This window comes from Chenopodium quinoa, unplaced genomic scaffold (assembly GCF_001683475.1).
Source record: "Chenopodium quinoa cultivar QQ74 unplaced genomic scaffold, ASM168347v1, whole genome shotgun sequence".
Lineage (NCBI taxonomy): Eukaryota > Viridiplantae > Streptophyta > Magnoliopsida > Caryophyllales > Amaranthaceae > Chenopodium > Chenopodium quinoa.
The window spans coordinates 3,259,412-3,283,384 of NW_018742914.1; the positions used below are offsets into that span (position 1 = coordinate 3,259,412).

General features: G+C 33.5%; 1 protein-coding gene and 1 pseudogene across 1 annotated transcript; both read right to left on the reverse strand.

Moving 5' to 3' along the window:
- Nucleotides 1–1,090: 1,090 nt before the first annotated feature.
- On the reverse strand, nt 1,091–4,562 carry LOC110727883 (annotated as a pseudogene).
- Nucleotides 4,563–18,832: 14,270 nt separating this feature from the next.
- LOC110727884 (universal stress protein PHOS34-like) lies at nt 18,833–23,315 on the reverse strand. The gene is made up of 4 exons (XM_021907462.1): nt 22,904–23,315; nt 20,372–20,466; nt 19,549–19,670; nt 18,833–19,304 (listed from the first exon to the last, which is right to left on the reverse strand). Exons 1-4 carry the CDS (start codon nt 23,085–23,087, stop codon nt 19,217–19,219), a joined length of 489 nt encoding a protein of 162 aa, XP_021763154.1. The 5' UTR covers nt 23,088–23,315; the 3' UTR covers nt 18,833–19,216.
- Between the last annotated feature and the right edge of the window lie 658 nt (nt 23,316–23,973).

The window sequence follows — 23,973 nt, forward strand, 5'->3', positions numbered from 1 at the left end:
GAACTGTAGACGCCGTAAACGGGTCGTTTCTGGTCAATTGTAAGTCTAGTGGAGTTTGAGTGGATTATAATTTTGGTAATAATACAAGTGTATCCTTCATGTTGGATTTTGTTTGATTGAGTCAAGTAAAGTTTGACCAGATTATAATTTAGGTAATATTTACAAATGTATCCTTTATTTTGGATTCTGTTTGATTGAAATCCCCTTTGATTGGATTATGTTTGATCAAGTAAAGTTTGACTGAATTATAATTAGGTAATAAAACAAGTATATAAATCATTTTGGATTTCTGAAGGATTGTGGCTTGTGATTGGATCAAGTTTGATTCTAGTATCAATTGAGATATCATGAAATAGTGACCAAAGAAAAAAAATATGATTCTCTAAAATCATATTTCCAAAAAAAAAGGGGGCTAAAATCATATGGATTTTTATAAATCAAACTTTTAAGTCAGTTTATTTAGTAAAAATCCATATAAATGTACAGTTTTATTGAACAATGATGGTGTGGGAAATGCAACTTGAGTTGGTATAGTTCAACTAAATTTGAACTATACACACATTAGATTAAGTCAAAAATCTCCCTCATATTAGAAAAACTAAATAAATAAATAAATAAATAAAAGTCAAGCTTGTCACACTAATTATAATCAAGAGTATACCGCCCCGTATTATAAAACTTTGTTAATTACACCACAATATAATTTTTTTCCAAACAGTGGTAACATTTTTTTTAAAGAGTCAACATCTTTACATGAATTACATCCTTAATTCATACTTTCTCCGTTTTATTTTCAATATAACACTTTGACTTTTGCACCATTCATATACTCCACTTTGACTCGTTTTGTGAATTTATAATTAAGAAAAAATATAGTTATATGGATTCACGTTAGATTCACTTCGATTTATACTTAAATCTTCTTCTGCTTTATACTTAGATCTTCTTCTGCTTGAACGTCTTAATCCCATAAGTGAGGTCGACTATCAGGATTATTTCATTAAATTGACATTCCTAAGAACCATAGTGGAAGTTTGGGAATCAAATTAGAACCTCCATGATGATACTATATGATTGTATGAGCAAGAAATTCTAGTGAAATACTTCAACCTTAAAAACAAAATGTAACCAATTTTACAGATGGAGTACAAGGCTAAAGTGACCAAAAGTTTAAACTCGTGGCTCAACAACAAGATGTACATAGAAACATTCATTTCTAACAATCACAAGCAAGTACTTAACTACAACTGGAACGGTTATGCATCACTGTCCTGTTCAATCTTCAATTCCTCATTAACATCCCTAAAAAAAACCGAAAAAAGGCCAATGCTTGCTTCAACAGCAGTTACTACACCGTTGATCAGCTTACAGTTTTAGAAGTGATATTAGCTCTTGCTTCCCGTGCTTACAGTCTTAGGCTTCTTGATGATCATTACTGAGCAGTGAGCATGGCGAGCGCAGTAGTCACTCACACTGCCTAGGAATGCCCTGTTATAAAATTAAAGTTATTGTCAACAACTCAACATAGCTCTTCACAATCTGGTTATATTTATTCTGCAGGAGCCAGTTTCCTACAAAACAACCTTTTCTTTCCAACATCAATTGGCTTCCGAATATGCCTTATAATTCTATAATTTATTTGCCTCATTGAAATGTAAAATCATTAACAACCCCTCTACCAAATATTAGAGGAACATGTAACAATTTCCAGTAGTGAAACCTATTGTAATAATGTAATTGTCCCACATCGGAGAAAGAGAAGAGATAAATAGTTCCATTTGATAAGCTAGAAACGAGTTACTGGCAGGCCCGTGTCATATTAACTTAAAAATTGTCATACAGGGAACTATATACTAACATGGAGCAACTGACAAAACAGTCCTAAGGATTATTCTTTGAATCCAAGGACGATGACAAAAACACTTCCTAGGATCGTATGTGCTTATCAATCCAACCCCGGAACAATTTGAGGTATTTTTAGTGCATGCAGCAGCATTTTGGGATTTTTCGGGATTTTTTTTTAACTAAATCAAAGGGTGAGTTTCAAAAAAAAAAAAAAAAGAAAAAGAAAAAGAAAAACTTGCTTGGACTCTTATAATCCAGGCCCAGCAGACATACTGCAGAAGAGGTTGTTACACTTCAGGGGAAAAAAACAGAAAAATATGCTGTCATAGTGCCAATCCTCTATAAGATAACTAACAAAGCATGTTACTATACTAAAAATAAGATTGAAATAAAATGGTTAAATAATAGCATATCACACATGTAAGAAGAAACTAGTTACCTCTTAATTACTCCATAACCATGATTACCCACAACCAGCATAGCCGCGTTGTTCTTCTCAACAGCCTCACATAGAACATTCCTAGCATCACCTTCTACAACTTTAACAGCAACATCATGAACCTGAAGTGTAAGCAAGTTCGATAAGTTCAAATAGGACTTTGGCTATCAAATAAAGAGTAAGTTCAACAAAACTAACACAAGGAAAGAAAATAAAAGGCCGCTAATTATTACGCATAAAGAACTTCCTGATTAGTAGCTAGCTCATCCTTCTTAGTGTCACAGAAAACCACCCAAGATTGGCTTTTTATAAATAAGTAGCATGAGTATCTCATTGCAGAAATTGTACAAAATAAGGCGCTACATTCATGATAATTAGAATTTGATGCAATCTATCACTTGATAGAACAAAATTTTGTTATTATTGACTTAAATTTATGTTTATGAAGATAAGTTACATACTTACTTCTACTTCTAATTTAAATTCGAAAGCTTAAATTAGTACCGTAGAAGATAAATGTTTGACTTTATACAGTTTCTATGCAAAATGCTAGAAATGGCTAAAGATCAAGTCACAAAGACCCCAGTTATTTACCTTATTCAAAGAATATTCAGTAAAAAAAATATTAAGCTCTATAAAATTAGCTAAGAACATCATAAATAAGTGTTATGATTGGAAATAAAAATCAAAAACTTTAAAAAAACAATTATAATCAATGAAAATAAGTTTCAATAAGTAGAAATTATTTAAGTTCACTAAACTAATGTCCGTTAATCAAAAGTAATTTAAGGCCCGATTTACTTCACCTTAATTTTGCTGAATTGAAATTTTATTGAACTTAAATTAATTTTACTGAATTTATTTTCACTGATTCTTTATTTATATGTCTTTATTGAAGGCTAGATTTTTACTAAACTGAAGTTATCTTTACTAAAATTATTTTTAATGAAGTGAAATAATTTTTATTAAATATTATTTTCTTAAGGTGAGGTGAACATGGCCCAATTCTCACAAAAAATAACCCTAAGACCCCATTTAATTCATCTTATTTTTGCGAAACTGAAATTATTTTACTGAATTAGAATAAATGTTTGTTGAACTTAACTTATGTTTACGGAAGTTACTGAGCTGAAATTGTTTTCACTGATTTTCTATTATATTTCCTCTTTAAGTTTATTGATTAACTAAAATTATTTTTATAAAATATTATTATTTTTAAGGTGGAGTGAACATGGTCTGATTCTATAAAAAGTATGGATCTATTCTATAATTTCCGAATAAAAGCTGGTTCTTTTCATTTTACAAAAATAATATTCAATAAAAATAATTTCAGTATAATTAATTTCAATTCAGAAAAACTAAGTTCAATTTCAATAAAAATGAGTTCAATTTAATAAAAATAAATATAATAGAGAGAATTAAATTGTGTTCAACAAAATAAAAGGTGGACAAGGCCTAAGTCATTTTCTTTCCTAAGCTTCTCAATAGTCAATACAGCCTTCTTAGCTTAACCAATTGTTCAAAGAACTATACATGGCCATAAAAACAACATAACTATTGCAAATACAACAGCAAGTTCATGAGTAATTAACTAATAATTACCGATTTCGAGTGACACAAATTTTTAGCCTTGTCTATGATCCTGGCAGCATTTTTCTTTAAAATCAGCCTCCAAAAATGACAGAACCTCTGTAGCTCCTGTACATACAATCATCCAAAAGTCAATTCCAAACCTTAAACACAAACTTTATTAACGGTCAAAGTTACGCACAGACAAATATTTATTTTTATATGTGTACTTTATAAAAACGTTACAAATAAAAGTGCATTATATAAAGTCGAACACAAAGAAAGAAAAACGGATGAAAACGGAAAGTACGTACCAGGACCGGTGAGACCGATGGCAGAGGTAGCGGGAGGTTTAGCATAAACAAGCAAGACATTGAAAGGGAAAATAGGAGCATAAGGAGCAAAGAAATGATCAAGAGTCCATTCTAATGCATAAAAACTTTCATCACTCTCATCTATTCCTACTATCATCACCGCTTTCTCTGAAGATGAACCTGCCATTTAGTTTTAATTTTTAATTTCTAATTTTCTCTCTTGATTATTATGAAGAGTAATTTTTTACACGTTGTAAGGTTGGGAAAAGAAAGGTGGCATTATATCATGAAAAGTTGAGAAAGGTGGCATTATATCATGAAAAGTTGGTGCATCATATATGATTCTGGACTTATCCTGATTTTTGTAGGGGATTTTGCTTACCTGTTGCCTAACAATCTAGAGGTTTCTCACATTAATTGGTTTAATACTTTCTTAAAAGAAAACTGCTAATCACATTGTTCCCACTGTTTCTAAGCGCAATAGTTTTTTTTAGCACATAGTTTTATTTATCTCAGTTAAATAGTTAATTATTATTTGGGTGCCATTGACCATTTTGGCCCTTATTTCTCAATTGGGCCACCAAGCTCAATGTGTCTAAATTATGTTTAATAATCATGTTTAATATCAGCAAATCAGTCCAAAGGCATGCATAAGGGTCACATGCTATTTACTAAACCAATGGGTATGAATAGGCGTGCTTATTGAGAGAGTCAATCACAACTCAACTCGAAAACTTTTTACATGTGCTCGATTCATGTTCGCTAAAGTTTCGAGCAAATAAAACCTACTCACGCTCGTTAAAGTTTCGAGTCGAGTCGAGTAGCTCACGATCGGCTCGTTAAAATTTGGTCATTCTATTATTATAGAGGATGCCCTGGTTTCCCATGATGAGAAACAAATTTTGTATCTCACGTGGCATTTTCGTAAATAAAACAACAACTTTATTCAACTTTTTTAACTATGGAGCCCACAATACTGAAAAAGTTGTTGATTTATTTACGAAAATGCCACCATGAGAAACAAATTTCGTTTCTCACGATGAGAAACAGGGAATTTCCCATTATTATATGCCTTTATTTATTTTTTGTTCAATTTATATTGTTTTCCTTATTATATATTTATTTATTTTTTTTTTTTTTTTTTTTTTTTTTTTTTTTTTTTTTTTATTATATATTTATTTAAGCATTTACTCTTTCTTTTTTTTATGATATAAATTAAGACTTAATAAGTGTCAAATTTGTTTAAAGATAGTACTTTGTTCACAAATTCTATATTAATATTATATTATCGAGTTGCTCACGTACGAGCTTATCAAGTCGAGTTAGAGCTTGCTCAACTCGTGCTCGTTAACATCTCGAGTTAAGTTGAGCTAACTCGAGTCGAGTTTTGACCGAGCGTTGACCGAGTCGAATACGAGTTGTTCGCAAGCTGCTCAACTCAATTAGCACCCCTAGGTATAAATAGTCCACTTTCTAGTGTCTACCATAATCATAACTATAATTACTCTCTTGCATAGCATTAATGCTCTTTATTCATATTTAAGAAATGTTTTAGGTATAAAAGGACGTTTCTGGGACAACCTCCAAGGTTAGTTTACGTGCTTTGCTGTTCAAGAAACCCTCAGCCTCAAAGTCAATTGAGTCGAACTCCATCTCCAACCCATTCGACTAAAAATCCTCTTTGGTCCACATTGTTTATACTGAAACAATTATTATCCCCGTAAAATTTCCTTTTAACTATTGCACTATTTGTTTAAATCTCAATACATTATTTTGACCAATGTTAGTGATTACAAGATTAAATATTAATAAACTATTCATTAAACCAATAATGACAATAATGATAATAATGATATAATCATCAATATCCTTTACAAATATTTATTCATCTCATTTAATACGAATTTCAATCCATTTTCGAAGCCGTAAATTAAGTTAAAGCTTCTCTCTCTTTTTTTTTCTAATGTCTAAAGGAAGAAAAAAGGATTTGTATTTTAGAACAACTAGTTTGGGCCCCAATGCACGAATTTATAAATTATATTATTTTTTTGATCCAAAAATATAATTTATTATTAATATAATAGTATTGCATGGGTTTATAAAGTAAATAATAATAGTCAATTGAAATAGAGTTAATTGAAATTAAATGACTTATGTATTTGTTTTTGGTTTTTTTTTTTGAAATTTAAATTTATTAATGTCTATCCTTTAAATTCTTACGTGTTACAAATATATATAAACTAGCTTAAGGCCCGTGCCATGCACGATAATTCTAATTTTTTTTTAAGAAAATTAATTATATCCAACAAATAAAAATTTGATAAAGCATACAAATCAAATATACAGAAATTATAATGTTATAATCTCTATTAATATACAAAGAAACAAATTGTCTAAAAAATGGATATTTTTTAGTCTACCCGAACTCGAGAATTTTTCAGGCGGGGCTTGATCGTTCTAGTGGCCATATAAGTGATTTATAATGCATATTTAATAAACATCAAAAATCAATCGAACAACAAACTAAAATTTAAGTGATATTTTAAAGTAATTTCGGTAAACATCTATTAAATGAATCAATTTATTATACTCCCTGCGTTTCACTTTGTTAGCCCCCTTTGGAATCAATCACTTAAAATAAGAAAAGGAGGAATCTTAGTAATTTGGAATTTGATTGCAACTTTGTAATTAATGTTTTGTCTTTTCCTGTTTTATTTATGGTTATTGGCTATAATTAATCGCCTATTATAAATTTTGCTTGGAAAATTTGCCATGTCAGCAATCCACTAGCACATACATTAACCAATCAAAATTATTTGATTCTTTAAACACCCAATTAGATTAATTGTTCATGGATTATGAAAATTATTCACCTTACAATAATGTTATCTACGAAATATTCAATATGGGTACATAATTGTGAAACGCCCAAAATAGTACTCCCTCCGTTTCATAATGATAGTCTCATATGGAATCAATCACATAAAATAAGAAAAGAAATATATTTGGAATCTAACATTAAAGTACAGCACAATTTATAATTAGTTTACCTTATTTACCTTTTTAAATTTTTTATTAGGAAAAGACAAGTGACAAGTCATAATTGCATAATTTAAGGTAAATATTTCCTTACTTAGAGTCATGTCATTAATCCACAACTTATTAATTCCAAAAAAAATCAAGTTTTAAATGAAATATATTCAATATGTGTATATCTTTTTGAAACGCCCAAAATAGTATATGGGACTAACAATATGAAACGGAGGGAGTATATGGGACTAACAAAATGAAACGGAGGGAGTAAATTTTTTTGGCAAAACCTAATAATAATCCATTTAAAAGATAGTTAAAAAGGAGTTGAAATAATAATTTTTTTTTTTGAAAGAGTTGAAATAATTATTTAGGTAAATTTATATAGAATAATTATGAACACCAAATAAAAAGGAATATAAATTTGTCTTAAAGATAATATAAAATATTTGGAATGATATTATTATAGAATCATATTAACAAAAAAGGGGGGGGGGGGGGTTAAAAGGGGAAAGGGAGTTTTGGAGGGAAAAAAACAGCACCAGGATGTGACACGTATCACTCCCAGTGTCTGTTTTAGTATTAAACTAGATTAGGCTCGTGCGATGCACGATTTTAACATTATTTACGATTTTAACTATATTTTTTAGTTTTTTTTTGTGTGAATATGTATGTAGTACAAATAATTTAAGCAAAATTTAATAAATTGATAAATTAATAAAGAGTGGAAACCCCAATTCATATAATATGTATAAACTGTACGGAGCAGGAGAAAAGGATAGTGTTTATAAGAAAATGAAATAGTTCGACCTTCCTTTAATTTCTCCAATGAAAATTGCATAATTAGTCAATTTAATATAAAATTTGTTAGGAAAATGTATAATTAATTTACCATTTTCAAATTTTTATTTATGTTGAAAAAAAAATAATGATGTCATTATTAGTTTTGGCATAAATTTTTTTTATAAGAGGTTGACATGTGGAAAGTCATGACATCAACGGTAATTACTTTAGTTATATTTATAGATTAATGTCCTGTTTGGCAAAAAGTTTCGGTAGCGGGTAGCTTTTAGCGGTCGAGTAGCGGGTAGCTGTTATGGTAGCGGTAGCGGTCAATTAGTAGTGGGTAGAGGTTAGTTGTCAAAGTAACGATTGATGGAATGAGTGTTTGGTAAAAGTAGCGGTTGCAATACTAAAATATATCAAAATTCATATAAATATTGTTAAAGTAATAAAAAATTGTCAAACGCTACCCGCTACTTCCAAACGCTACTATTTTTAACGTTTGAGAAAAGTTACCTAAACGCTACCTCTATCACTACTATAATTGCTACTTTGCCAAACACTCTCAATTTTTTTCTAGTAGTGTTTTGACTGGTCAATACGCTAACCGCTACCTCAAACGCTACTACCAAACACAGCCTAAGTTATTGATAAAATTTATTAAAAGAATTTTAATTTTTATATTATAATTATTTTTTACAAAAATGGCATTTTGGAGGGAAAATTTTTCATAAAATTATGCCATCCAGTGATTACTTTATTATATAATAAAGTATACTACCTCCGCTAAATGTTATGTGCAACTTTGGAATATTTTATATCTTACAAATAATACTCAAAGTTGCACAAAACAATTAACAAAGGTAATAGATAGACAACGGGAGTTGCGCTACACAAAAAAAAAAAAAAAAAAAAAAAGGGGGGGGGGTTTAGATTCTTTAGAATATTAGTAAAAGGAAAATATTAGGAAACTGAAGACCAAAACCCTAATTTATCTTTCAGGATAATTTGGTGAAAATGTATACATGAGAAATTTGGGGAGATATAATGATCAAATTATGAGGGTATTAATATATAAGCTATAGAATGGAAGGAAAATTAAAAAACCAAATTAAAAGGAAAAATAAGAAGTTTTTTTTTTTAATAGCAAAAATAATTCATTAATTAAAAGTCATACAACATCTACAATATAAAAATGCATCAATGTTCAAATAACAAAAATAAGAAGTTAATACCAAAACACATCAGAGAGGGGTTGAGCACCAAAACACAAGGTACCAATTCCCTTTCCTATCCTCCAACTACCGTCTTAATGCAACCTGATTGTCTTTCTGGTCAAATTGACCAAAATGCTTTGACCCCTATTGACTTCATTGTGAGTACGACTAGTAGAGTGTCGCATAAGGAGTCTCGAGACTCAAAATTTGAGCTGCAAGATATGCATCCCAATTGGAAGTTTGCTCTCCCTTACCCAATTTCTCATTACTCCCTTCTCCCTATTTTCTCTGTTCAGCTATCCCCTGTTATTAATTCCTCAACCACCTGGAGTAAATTCTTCTCAGTGTTGTAGAGATATTCGTTTATTCTCTGTTAAATAATGGTAACCCCTCGATTTTTTTGTTTGAAAGCCCCACCACCAGATTTCCTCCCCCCTTCCTCTTTAAACCCCAACCACCAACTGTTATTTCCTGTTTACTACAAATATGGAAAAGAAGGAAGAATACAAAGTTAACCTAAACCCCACAAACAGAAACTACACTATCAATTCAAAAGTATTTTAATTGATCCCATTATTAGGACTATTGAGTTCTTTTTCTCTAGGGAGATGATGATTGAAGAGGAAAACTAATCCTACCGTAACTACCAAGCTTCTCATTCCTACGTATCCCTTCAAACACTCATGGCACAATCTCCATCAAAACCATCTTTAGACATTCCTAAAACTTCTCAAAAAAAACCCAGCTCATGAGTGGCCAAAGCTAAAAGGCGTGGCAGTAGCCGTTTCCCCTTCTCTCTCAGCTGACTCGAAAGATGAAAACCCTACTTTAGAGAGTGTTGTGAACTCTCCCACCTCTGTGGAGTCTTTTAACACAGCTCCCTCATCGATCTCTTCTGAGTCAATGCTTCCTGTGTTGAACCTAACTAATCTGGAAATTGAGTGTAACACCCCGTCTAAAACATAAGGCAAGACGTTAGAGGAAATAACGTCGAGACGGAAATGTCACTCTAAAGGTTACCAATAAAAAAAAGAAATAAAGACAATGATTAAAAAATCCAAGACAAATAAACTAAAGTGAAAGAAATCCCAAATGAACAATAAACATTTCCAATGAGGGAAAACAGCCTCAAATTTGATATTCCCAAAAGAGAAGGTACAAAGATAACAAAAGCAAGTCTATAAAACTGCTAAGAAATAAAGTAAACACTCTGCTCTCAGCCCAGACTCAACAGGAACTACTTTTCACCTGCAAATAACATTAAGGTTCCACAATCAGTGGGGAGTAACTAGCAGTTCTCCCAGTACTTGTAGAAATACAAAACTAAGTACAGAAAAGCTTAGATACTAGCATAAAACTTAACAACATGTGGGAACAACTGCTCAAATAATATTTACCACTTAACCTCGAGGGAAAAAATAAAACATGGAATCATGATTATAATACAGATCAAGCATGTGAACAGAACAACGTAAAAATATTACCACAAGAATTCGGAATAAATATAGCAACTTAAAACAAATGGTAACTCATATAAACCATAATTATTAACACTTATAAAGTTTCCTTCCCAAAAACAATAGTATCTTTCAAATAAATAAATTTTAACCTTTTTGAAAATAAGATTTATAGTGAGGCAAGCATATAAATATGAACGCCGGTGAAATCCGCAGCCCACCGTACCATCAAAGGTTTGTCAGGGCGAACCTACAGACGATTCCGCAGCCGTCTACGTCTGAGAATGGCCAAACTCCCAGTTTTCCTACTCGAATTCCGCAGCTCGAGTAGTTCCGGACGACAACAATTAACCTAGAAAATTACATCTCAAATTCCGCAGCCCAAGATGTTGGCATGTTCCAACCATTGAATTCCGCAGCCCAATGGTTGTCTTACACTCACAAAAATATATAAAATTTATAAACATACTTCTTAAAAATCATTTAAACACATTTAGGGATCATCAACCCTAATTTAAAGTAGTGCAGGACTTTACTTCTAAGACCAAAATTCAACATAAATCCTTTAAAGAGAGTTTAACTTCAAAATTCTTCAAAATATAGATAACTCATATATCATACTAAGGTGTCACTCTTGTTGTCTGGATTTGGGTACGAAGCTAATTATAACAAAATATTACAATACACTCCGTACACAACCCTTGGCGAAGCGGTGTTAAAAACATTGTTATTCTACTTTAAAGCACAAGACGTCGACAACTTACTTGACACTTCAAAACCATTTTATTATAGCATAAGAATTAATTATATAGAATGTAAAAGAAAAAAAAAAATCAACTCACTAGAACGCATGATTTTAAATTAATATTCACAATTACATACTTCATGCCAAAATGATAAAATCAAACTATGACGTATTCAACCACATATTAAGCAATATATATGTAAAAGATAGGCATAAATTCATGTCTTAAACATGGTAAAAACAACATGACAAAGTAGCAGCCCCTAATTAGAAGTACAGCAGCACATTGCAAAACAAATTCACCCAAAACCACCCTTAAACTCCCAATTAACATTAGCCCATTATCATACACACTCTAAAAACAACATAGGTCAGGATAGACACAAGATTAGGCATAAATATTCTGCAATACATCACTTTAAACCACTCAATTCACGCACCTAACAAACTAACCTGGCAGCAGCACCTTGCTTTGTTTTAGGCTTATAATCACATCAAAACTCACCCCAAAATATGATAATTTAACTTAGGGATATACCTAACATGATGCTATACCATATTAGACACAAAAACCAAGCAAATCAAGGAAAAATAGAGCTGTAAACCCATGGAACATTGACAGCAACTGCAGCAACGTTTTTAGACTTACAAGGCCTAACAACCATGATAAGATCCACCTATTCACAACTTGAACAATCTAAAAATAATCCCTAATGATACCTTGACATAATTACTTCAAAATAGGGTAGAAAAATTAGTCAGATAACATGATAAGTAGCCCCAAATACACGCACAACTTCTATAGGCAGCGGCTACAATTATTTTGGATTTAACACATCTTATAACTCACAAAATTATATATAAACACCATGAAATCATCATAGGAACATTACGTAATAACCAAGCATAGATATCAAACTAAATTAAGCATGGAAGGAAGGAAAATCTGTCAAACACCACTCAAGATACACGCATGGAAATTTATGTAAAACCGCAACCGAAACTCGAACCACAAATCCTATAAAACGTATCTAACCCCTCCTAAACCCAACCTTGATGTCTAAAGTAAAGGAATAATTCTAGTTATCTCGATAAACTTCCGATAACACCCAAGAAACCAGAAAAACTCAATACGAACTAGTCCTCTTGATGATCTTGAAAACCTATACAAAACAAGGTTGAAATAAACTAGATGTATGTATAACAAACCATACACGAGGGGACGAAAAAGGAAAGGTTTTAACCCATTAAACTTAATTATTTTTCACAGCCAGATCAAGAGGGAAAGTATGACGATCCTTGCAACAATAAAACCCAGCAACAGTTTCACAAGAATTGAGGAAGAAGGAGATGTATTATGGAAGTGAATGAAGGAAGAGTGCAAATACTTTTGAGGATTGATTCTCACGGTCAATGGGAAAGGATACTGATGATTATTTTCTTAATGAGGGCAGCAAATATAATGGGTTTGGGTGTGATAAGAAGCAAGAGTATAAATTGAAGGCAAGAATTAAGGGGAGCATTAACTTGGCAACTAAAGAGTCAAATGAAAGAATCCAATATCTAACTTTCAAAACCAACTCAAATACTAGCACACTACTCAAATCCCACGCCCAAATCAGCCCAAACACCTCCTAGGTTATAGCCCAAACACCTAGATTTGATTCGGTCCATAAGAGTAACCTCGGTATAATTCGCCTCAACCGGCTCAACTAAAGATTGTAAATAAATAATTAACAAGTAATATTTCAAATTAGTTTTACACCCTTATCAATCATAAATTAAAATTATTATAATTTGAATAAAAAACAACATTATACACATAATAATTCAAAATTTATTAGTTCAAAAATATGGGGTGTTACATTGAGTCTAGTGAATATTCCTCTAACTTCAAGCAACATTTTTACACTCATGAGGAAAAGAAAATGTTGTTCAAAAGGCGGAAGGGAATGAGGTTTACTGATAAGGGGCCACGTAAGAAGGGGTGGAGTCCGTGTGTAGAAGAGGATCTAAAAAAGGTTTTTAACACTAATGGGAAGCAGGTGAAGAGAACAGCAGGTGGTGAAGAGCTAGGGGAATGTTTAGGGAAGAGAGGTAAATTGGCGTTAGTGCAGCAAGTGTGCGACAAGTTCAGGTTTGGAGTAAGTAGAGATGATGACTTGTGGGAGAAGTTTATGGAAGTAGATGAGGGAAAATCTACAACTAGGATCCAAGTGCTTCGAATTGCAGCAAAAGAAGACCTAATGGATTATGATGGAGAAGTGTCGAGAAAGGAGAATCCTGATCTCAAAGTTGAAGGCGCGGATGGCCAACAGCCTTTGGGTGGAAAATGAACGTGTTAAGCTGGAATTGTAGGGGAGCGAGTGACCTAAACTCCCCAATTTTCCCAGTAATTAGGTCCTTTTCGGCTAGGTTTAACTTAGATGTAATTTTCTTAAGTGAAACTAAATGTAATTATGACTGCTTAATCCCTATTTTCAGTAAAATGGGATTTGTAGGTAGTACGGGGTACAATGTCGATGCCAGCAAGGGAGGTTTGTTCCTATGCTGGTCTGCTAGGGTGTGTATGCAGGTGGTAGAAGTCCACCCTTTTGTAATCTTGTGCTATGTTAATCTAGTAGGAGACGTTAACTATTATATTGCCTGTGTGTATGGTAGTCCTTATGTGTGCAATCGTTTGGATGTGTGGAATAAGCTGCATGAGCTCATGAACAAATTTAAAGGGACGGAGGTTTGTTCTAGTTGGTGATTTCAATCAATTGGATTCTCTAGAACAAAAGTTGGGTGGGAGATAATATATTATGGGTTGAACAATTTTGTAAACTGGACAATAGATAATAAGTTGTCTAGTATACCCTTCGAAGGACTAAAATATACATGGTGCAACAATAGAACAGAGATCCTATCTATGAACAATTGGATCGTGCTTATGCTAATGATGAATGGAGGTTTAGCTTCCCAGATGCTTTTCTATGGAATCTACCTTTAATGTTCTCTGATCATGGGCCTATAATTCTTCAACTCAAAAGAAGAAGAGATAAAAAATGCACACCCTATAAAATGGAGGCTTGGAGCCTAAAACTGGATGAAGTACATGACTTAATCAGCTCTGCTTGGACACAAAAAGTTCAAGGATCACCCATGTATAGTGTTCAGAAAAAAATTTCAAGATGTTTAAGGGAAGTGAAACACTGGTGTCTTTGTTATAAAAATAGCCATGAAAATGGGAATTGGCAGAAAATCCAGGATGAATTCGAAGAAGCTCAAAAATATGACAAGCTCGTTGACCTACATTCGGGTTTGGAAATAGACAAAAGGAAACAGCTGGAGGAGGAAGCTACCAGGAAATGGCTATTTTGGAAGCAAAGAGCAAAATCTAAATGGGACATGTATGGAGACCAGTCTACGACTTTCTTTTTCAAGAGTTTGAAACAAAGAGCGGCTAGGATGGAGATTCGAGCCCTAAAAAATAACTAGAATGAATGGATCACAGAAAAGGAAAGCATAAAGAATCAGTTCTTCTCACACTTTGCACTCATGTATGCAGGACCTAAGTTATCCCAAGATGAGTTACAAGTTAGAGAGGGCTTGATCAAGCTTTGGTTGCAGGATCTCCCAATATTAAATTCAGAGCAAATCTTGTGGCTTGACAAGCCGTTTGTAGAAGATGAGATCAAAGCTGCAGTGTTTGCACCAAACCCCCTGAAATCTCCGGGCCCGGACAGCTCTCCACCTCTTTTTTTTTAGGAAAATTGGAGTGCTATAAAAAATGAGGTGATTAAGGGAGTCCAACACTTATTTTGAACAGGTAACTTGCTGAAAGAGACAAGCAAAATTTTATTACTCTCATACCAAAGGTGAACCAGCCTTCGAAGGTGGATGAGTTTCGACCCATAAGCTTGTGTAATTCCCTTTACAAGATCATCTCCAAGTGTATGGTAAACAGGCTCAAGGCAGTCTTGCCTAACTTAATTGGAGATTTTCAAAACGCTTTTGTACCAGGAAGGCTTATGACTGATAACTGCTATGTTGCTCATGAAATTCTCATTCAAGTGAAATCAAGAAAGAAAGGTGGAATCTTTGAAGCTATTCTCAAGATCGATCTAAGAAAAGCTTATGATCGAGTAGCTTGGGATCTGGTGGAAAATATCCTAGCTCAGATGTGTTTTCCCCTCTCATGGAGGAAATGGATCAAGCAGTGTATTTCTTCTGTTTCTTATGCAGTGTTGGTAAATGGAGAGCCAACAAAATTTTTCTCTCCAAATGCTGGCCTAAGACAAGGGGACCTTTTGTCACCATATCTGTTCATCCTAGTCATGGAACTCTTGTCAAGGAGACTGGCAAAGCTCCAAGCTAATGGAGAGTTAAAGGGTATAAAAGTAGGAAGAAATGCTCCTACAGTAAGCTACCTGTTCTTTGCTGATGATGCACTTCTTTGCTTCAAGGCACTCCAGATTCATGCAAGCTCATTAAAAGAACCTTGAATGAATTTTGCATTATCTCAGGAGAGGTGGTGAATGAGAAGAAATCCTCTATCTTGTTCAGTCCAAATACACCTTCCAGATTTGTGAGAATCATGAGAAAACCAATAAGAGTGAAGAGCTGCAATGAACTTGGGAAGTATTTAGGATGCCAAATGGATGTCAATGGAAGAACTAGCTCAAAATTTAGAGGGATTGTTGATAAAATAAATGAAAAAATTACTTCCTGGAAATTCTCAAAATTGAACCAAGCAGGGAAACTGGTACTCATAAATGGGATTCTGCTAGCTCTGGCTCAACATGTGCTAGCCTTATATTGGTGTCCAAGGTCAATTTTGAAACAAGCAAACTCATTGATCTCTAGATTCTGGTGGAGCTCGAATCTAGAAGGAAGATATCTATGTTGGAGGAGGATGAAAGTGCTACAAATGCATAAGAATGAAGGAGGTATTGGTCTGAAAAGTTTGGAGCATATAAATACAAGCCTCCTTATGAAGCAAAGCTGGAGAATGTGTAAGAATCCGAATATTATGTCAAGTAGATTGTTTGCAGCAAAATATGGAAGGGATCTTGTTAGTTTGGGGATGAGAACTTCAAATTTAAATAAAGGATCGTGGGCAGCCAAGAGCATGGTCAGAGCAGTTGACTCATTCAAATCTGGCATTGGAAAGAGGATAGAAAATGGGAGAAACACTTCTATTGAGCAATATATTTGGGTAAGGAAGGACAAAATCAAATTAAACGAAGGATTAAATCCCCCCCCCCCCCCCGGAGAAGGACTCTGACCTGATCATTTTAGAAAGAAGGTGGAATGCAAATCTAATCTGGAAAGCATTTGATGATAATACAGCTAGAGAAATACTAGCTATTCACTTGCCTTTGCAGTATAAGGAAGATGAGTAGTTTTGATGGACTCCAAAAAAAAAAGGAGAGTTCACCTTCAAGTCTGGATACTGGCTGCAAATATCAAACCAAAACGAATCTGCATGGAAGCCAAGGTATGTGAACTTTTGGAAGAAATGGTGGAAGACTCCAGTTCCTCCCAAGATGAAGATATTCTTTTGGAAATTGGCTCAATTATTCCAATAAGAGAGAATTTCGAGAAAAGGGGAATGCATACAGAGGCTCTTTGTGTGTTTTGCAAACAAGAACCTAAAAGTGTGGAGCACTTGTTCATGACTTGTGAGGTTTCAAGAAGGGTTGGCTAGCCTCCCTCCTTGGAATCAACTCATTTGCCACTAACCATTTGTCTTGCAGGGAATAGGCATCAAATTTTATTAGTTATTGTATGAATCTTATGCAGGATAATCCTTCACCATTTCTTCATTTTGTAGCTATTCTATGGGAGTTTGGCTGCACCGAAATGAGGTAATTTTCAAAGGTGTGAGTGTCAATCCTTCAAGAGTAATTGAGTTGGCACAGTTACACGCTCACAACTGGGGGTGGATACAATCAAGATTGAAGCGCAGCAAGATGCTGAATCTCAACCCGTGAAGAGTGGAAATCTCCCAGTGGTTTGGAAAACAGGAAAAGCTTCTACTAGGACAAGAATAAGCATTCTGGTTGATGCAGCTTGGAAGGGTAGCCGTGGAAATGGAGGAAAGTCATGGAAAGCAGCAATAGCTTGGATTGCAGAGGAGGATCACTTAGGACACAATCACGGATCTGCTAGAGTTTTTGCAGCTTCTCCACTCCAAGCTTAGGGTTTAGCTGTACTGGAAGCTATACATCGAGCCCCTGAGTATTACGCCAATGTAATCATCAAATCAGATTCTTTACAGTTGGTGAATGCCCTCGAGTCTGCTGATGAAGACACCAAGCTCTTAGTCCAGCACATCAGGAAAGAAGCTACAAAGAGAGACTATCTAGTATGCGTTAAAGTAGACAGAAGGAATGTGCAATTAGCACATGACTTGGCAGTTAGAACCAGATTATCTAGGTAGTGGGAACCCACTTTCTCTGTCTGCCTAAAAATATAAAAAAAAAAAGGAAGAAGAAGAAGTTAATACCCAAAAATGTAAGTCATCAACACTTCAATAGTGCGTCAATGTTCATTTTACAAAAACTAGTAAGTTGGTGGTTTTTGTTTGCTAAAATTCAAAGACCCAACTTCAATGGGAGAGAGGCAACACTTGATATTGATAATTAGATAGAAATGAATGTTGTAGATGTTGGCCAATTGATCAAGAAAATGACATAAAATCGAAAAAAAAAATATATATATATATATATATAGGGGTGAGATTTAGAATTAGGGTATGTTCATATTTACTAAAATGAGCTGAACCTGAACTGAATTGATTGGAGCTGAACTGAACTGAACTGATTGGAGCAGACTGAATTGAACGGAGCTGAACTGAATAAAGTTGAAATAAATATTTTATGAGAGAAGGAAATTAGGAGTTAAACTGAATAGAACTGAACTAATTGGAGCTGAGCTGAACTGATTGGAGCTGAATTGAACGGAGCTGAACTGAATATCGCTAAAATGAATATTTTATGAGAAAAGAAAATTAGGAGTTGAACTAAACTGATTAAATCTTAATTGAATAGAAATTAAGCTGAAGTGAATAAACCCTTAGTCAAGTTAGATTATCTAAAAAAGGCAAAAGCTAACGAAAGTCATCAAGGCGTTGGATAAGATAACTAAAAGTTAAAAGTTTAACTTGAAATAAACAATAAATACACCGATTGATGCGTGATTTTGGCATGCATTTCCAAATTAATACAATACCATTTTAGGAACTATTTTAAAGGATAATCTAATGTCCCAAATGTGTTTGTTAGCAAGATTTTTTTTTTTTTTTTAAAAAAAACATTTAGTTATTGAGTAAATTATGTTAGTACTCCGTACATACATTTAATTAGTTTTTGGTATAATTAGCAAGGTATATTTAGCATCTTACTCAAATAAGCATACATTAAAAAATTGTGCAAATATTGTGAAAGTTCCCAAAAAAAAAGGGTAGGGTATAACTGATGATACCCTTTTATTTAATTTTTAATAGGACAATAAGAATAAATACAAGAATTAGGTAACCTTTAGTTAGGTTTTTACTCCGTACCTAATTTATTTTTCTTGGCAAAAGAAATTTTTTGAGTGAATTACAAGTAATTACTATATTAAATGATTCCCAATTACCCATGCCAGGCATAGGCTTATCACCTAATCATTCAATATACAAGGATACATGTGTATCATTCTCTAGATCTTTATCACACTCCAAAGGAAATAAGTTTTGAATAATTATTACACACAAATAAATATTATGAAAGAAGGGCAGTTCTCATGGCATTTCATGCTTTTCATGTCACCATCCATTGGAAGGGATTTTAGTGCTTAACCTTAGGCTTCTTGACGATCATTACAGAGCAATGAGCGTGATGAGCACAGTAGTCACTTACGCTACCAAGAACAGCCCTGAAACAAAATCAAAGCCATTATCAGTTAATCTTCATGATCGATTTAACCGACAGGAGCTGCCTTTTCATTGAACTTACTTTGAAAATTTAGTTGGTTAACAACTTTGATATAAAGGTGCCATTACTATGGCAGTGCAATTGTAGGATAGTTTTCCAGGCATATATGGTGTTACATTTTATACATTTACATTGGCAAATTTGGCATATTTTGGCCTAACAAATTCATTTAGGTAAGCACCTACCTTTTAATTGCTCCATAGCCATGACTACCGACAACCAATATGGAAGCATGGTGCTTCTCAACAGCTTCACAGAGCACATTCCTAGCATCACCCTCCACAACTTCTACGGTAACATCATCCACCTGTAATAAAGAATATTGACATTGAATCAAGAGTGTAAACTGTAAATTTAACTAGTATTGAAGACTAAGATCACAACTGCTGAACTGCAAAGGAACTAAACAAAGGAATCATTGTATAGGAAGTTAAGGAAACTGAATAGTTTCCTAATTTAAGTTGGGCCTTTGAGCTGTTGTCTACTACTAAGTTAGGCCAGGCCTAACTTAAATTAGGAAACTATTCCTTAACTTCCTATACATTGTTCGCCGAAAATGTTTTTCCATCAAACTAAACAAAGCCTGAGTAAAATTTGTTTTCTATAATTATATGATACTTGATACATAAGGACAGGTAGATACAGATCGTTAGGAAATATATACAGCGAAGAATTAAGAAAGCATTGGTCATAAAAGCCAAGCTAATGCAACGCTAAAAATTTTCCCTTCCAGTCTTCCAGATGCCTTACAATCTTCTTGATTTAAAAATAGTTAAATAGGTACTCTATCAGTTATATGTTTTGGCCTTGGGTGAGTGGTGCCTAAAATCAATACCTTTCTCGTGTTTCAATATGTATCATAACTTGACAGTAAATATCAGAAACTATTTAAGTTTTCAGGACAGAAAATGTAATGCAGGGTGAGAAAATGAAGAATCAAAATCCCAAACTGTAATTATCAATAGCCCCTCGATATTAATAACTTAAATAATAAATAGATTACTATACCGATTTAGAGTGGCACAGCTCTTTAGCCTTCTCTATGACCCTGGCAGCTATTTTCTTCAGATCAGTGTCCACATATGGAAGAATTTCAGAGCCTCCTGCAATTAGTAAAATCAGAAAACCAATTCTTATTCTGAAAATAGAAGACAGATATACATACACTAGGCAGTAAGCACATACACAATTTGAAAAGCAAAGATAAAATCAAGCATATTTACAATCCTCTTCTAGAACTTTGAATCTCTATATGCATGTTGTATTCTCCCGATAATAACTTTCAATCAATTGTATAGGCGTAATGATATTACCCGGACCATCACTCGATCCTAGATAATACGTCAAATCTACTGGAGTTTTTTCACCCATCTTTGTTCTGCTTAAATTATGTTTTGATTAAATTATGTTTTGATTAATTTGTGTGTGTTTAATTTCAGATTTTACTCAAGGCAAAAAAAATTAATCTCAAAGTCTTGTTCTTCTCATTCACCATCAATCAAATATTTATACACATAACTTAGAAACCTTATCAACATCGGAATCTAATTAATCTATCTTAGCACATATTTAGGAAATATTATCCTACCTAAAGATAACACAATATAATCACAAAGATATATCAAATATATTCCCTAAAATATACTATCTTATCTTAACACCATTTCTTCTCGAACGGCAGCCATGACAGACACAAGCTCATACAAGACAGTATATTGTAATTCTGTAAGACTGTGTTCTGATGAAGTGATGAGCTCATGAACTTAAAGAAAATAACTATGAAATAGTCAACATTATGATATAGTTGTTCAAGTAAGATCAGAAATACCCACTAATAAGCTGGGCCTAATATATACAGTACCTTTTGAACTTGCAGTTTACCAAGATATATTTTTTATTTTTTTTGGCTCTGTCTACAGTCCCAAAATTTTGATAAGAACACGAGACGTTCATATTAAGATGTCCAAATCCTTGGTATATTAATTATGACTTTTTAGATTTACTCGACACTAGTTTGCATCCATATACCTAAATTTACCTCCAATTTTCATTCCAACCTAGCCTCATAGTTTTGCGGGGACCAATTCAACAAGTGTAATGAACCTAAGGTTCCACAAATTAAACAAGAAGAGCTTATTTATCTTGGAAAGACATACCTTGAATCCTCAATAATTTAACTGCTACTGAAACACAACCTTTTTCTTATTTTATATACCGAAAACTTTATTAACCTACCATGAGACTTGATACTTGAGGTAATTCTCAAAAATCTATATGCAGAAATCTATAATATGGTTTTTCATGCAGCATCTTTTAATACTCAGTTATTGAATTACGCTGCAAAGACAGCAAATAATTCCCTCAGCAGTAGGTCTTGTAAACAATAAGTTATTACCTTAAATTATGATTGTACAGAAATCAACCCTTTACGAAATTAGCTTTTATGTGATTTGGGTGACTTAGTTTGTTGAATACGGAGTACAATAAAATGTTTTATACAAGTTTTTGCCTACAGAAATTGAGCATTCAAAGTTCTTGCCTTTCATGCAAAATCTGAGATTGGTAAAAAAAAATACCATATGACAGTAAAGGCTATACTGCTATACTTGAACACTCACATAGACATCGACACAAACAGGGCAAATTTGCATCCTTCACATTTTCACAATGGATCATTTTAAACCCTTACTACAATTTTTTTTTTCTTATGGCATCACGAAATCATTAGTCCTTAAAAATCAAGCAAGAGCCTGTTCTCATAGACTGAACTCAGCTGGATTGAACTGAGCTGAACTGAAATGAATATTTTATAAGAGAAGGAAATTCGAAGCTGAACTGAACTGAAAATAAACGTATGAGAACAGGCCTTTAATCTACATTTTTTTTTTGTTAAGCACAAGGACACAAAAGCTTAGATCTTACCCTCAAGAACAAATGTTCGGTTGAATATTCTTTTAACTACACATACAAGTTCTTATAATCACCATACCTTCATGTTCTTTTTAGTAAAACTTACAACTAATACACATCCTAGGCAGTAGCTTTTACTCATACTCTATGTAACCTCAATTATCCTTCAAATTTTGACATCAAATACAGAAATGGCAATTCAAAATCCTTCCAAATTTCACATGAATCATGCATAATACTTCCAAATTTCACATGAATCATGCAAAATCCTTCCAAAATTCACATGAATCATGGTGATAGTATCCAAAAACCTTCTCCCAACTCAAGCATCAATCTTATATAAGCCAAAATCTTAGCCAAAATCAATTAAAAAGCTAATCACAAACCCCACGACCCAGTTAATTTTTTTTTTTTTTTTTTCCTGTTGGGCCAATGCACTAATGATAGTCAATCCAACACGACAACACGACACGAACCCGACACAAAATGAATGGTTAAAAACACAATATAACAAAAACCCACAAACCACAACAATCACAAAAAGCTGAAAATCAACAAAAACCGAAAAACAAAATCAACAAAACAAATTAAAAATGATCAAATTAAAGAACATAAAAATGAATTTCATACCAGGACCAGCAAATCCAATAGCAGTAACAGGAGTAGGTTTAGAATGAATAAGATGAAGCTTAAAAGGGTAATTAGGAGCAAAAGGGGTAAAGAAATGATCAATTGCCCATTCCATTGCATAAAAACTCTGCTCACTATCATCAATTCCCACCAACATAATCGGTTTTTCAGACATAGTAGCCATTGTTAAAACCTCAAATTTTCTCTCCTAATTTCAGGTTTAATTGTAAGAAACTATCAAAAAACCAAGAATATTTAAAGAAGAATTTGAGAGAGACTGAAGAAAAAAAAGGTGATTATGCTTTTTTATCTTAGCTTTATACAAGTTGTAATAGTAGTGGTATTGTGAAATATCTGGTGTTGCAGAGTTGCAGTTCCGTAGGAGGATCGAATACTGTCACAGGGTCTGATTTGATAATATATGTTTTGCTTATCTTTCTTTTTTTATTTATCACTGTTATGCGCCATGATTGTAAATTTACATCGTCTAATCTAGTACAGTACCTATCTTGCCAATCATGGATTTTGGACCCCTATTTTTACTTTGTTGTGCCTTTCGTGGACGTCTCGTAAGTTGTGTCCTTCATCGGCCCAGACTTAGACCGGATTGAATCAGATCAAAGATTAGAAGTAGAGGCTCGGGGTCAAGACCAGTTATGCTAAGAGGATTAGAAGGGCTAGAACTATACTCGAACCAAATGTTATACTACTCAGCAAAAAAAAACAGAAATTACTTATCTCTTGATGCGTGAACCAAAGTGACAATAGCCACGTCGTGGAGAACCACTGACCTAAAAGACGATTCCGCGCTACCTCCCGGTGCAGTAGACTAGAAGTGGTCGCCCTCCAGGATAAGCACGGCGCCGGAGTTTATGTGCACTCACAAACCCTACTGGAACTCAGAACACTTGCCCAGAAAACAGAACAGAAAGAACTCGTGTTTAGATAGTTTTAGTGATGAGAGATAACTGATTGTGTTGTGTGTTCTTGACTGGGAAAAGCAACTAGTATATATAGGCAGTAGAAGGGAGACATGAAACGTAAAACGAGGGACGAATCTGGCTAAGAAA

Bases quoted from the DNA above. Each gene is read 5' to 3' on its own strand.
- LOC110727884 (XM_021907462.1), bottom strand. From the start codon at position 23,087: ATGGCTACTATGTCTGAAAAACCGATTATGTTGGTGGGAATTGATGAT. The intron at 20,467-22,903 runs GTATGAAATTCA...TACTAATTGCAG, and splicing joins TATTGGATTTGCTGGTCCTG to GAGGCTCTGAAATTCTTCCA. The intron at 19,305-19,548 runs GTAGGTGCTTAC...ATTTTGTTTCAG, and splicing joins GGCTATGGAGCAATTAAAAG to GGCTGTTCTTGGTAGCGTAA.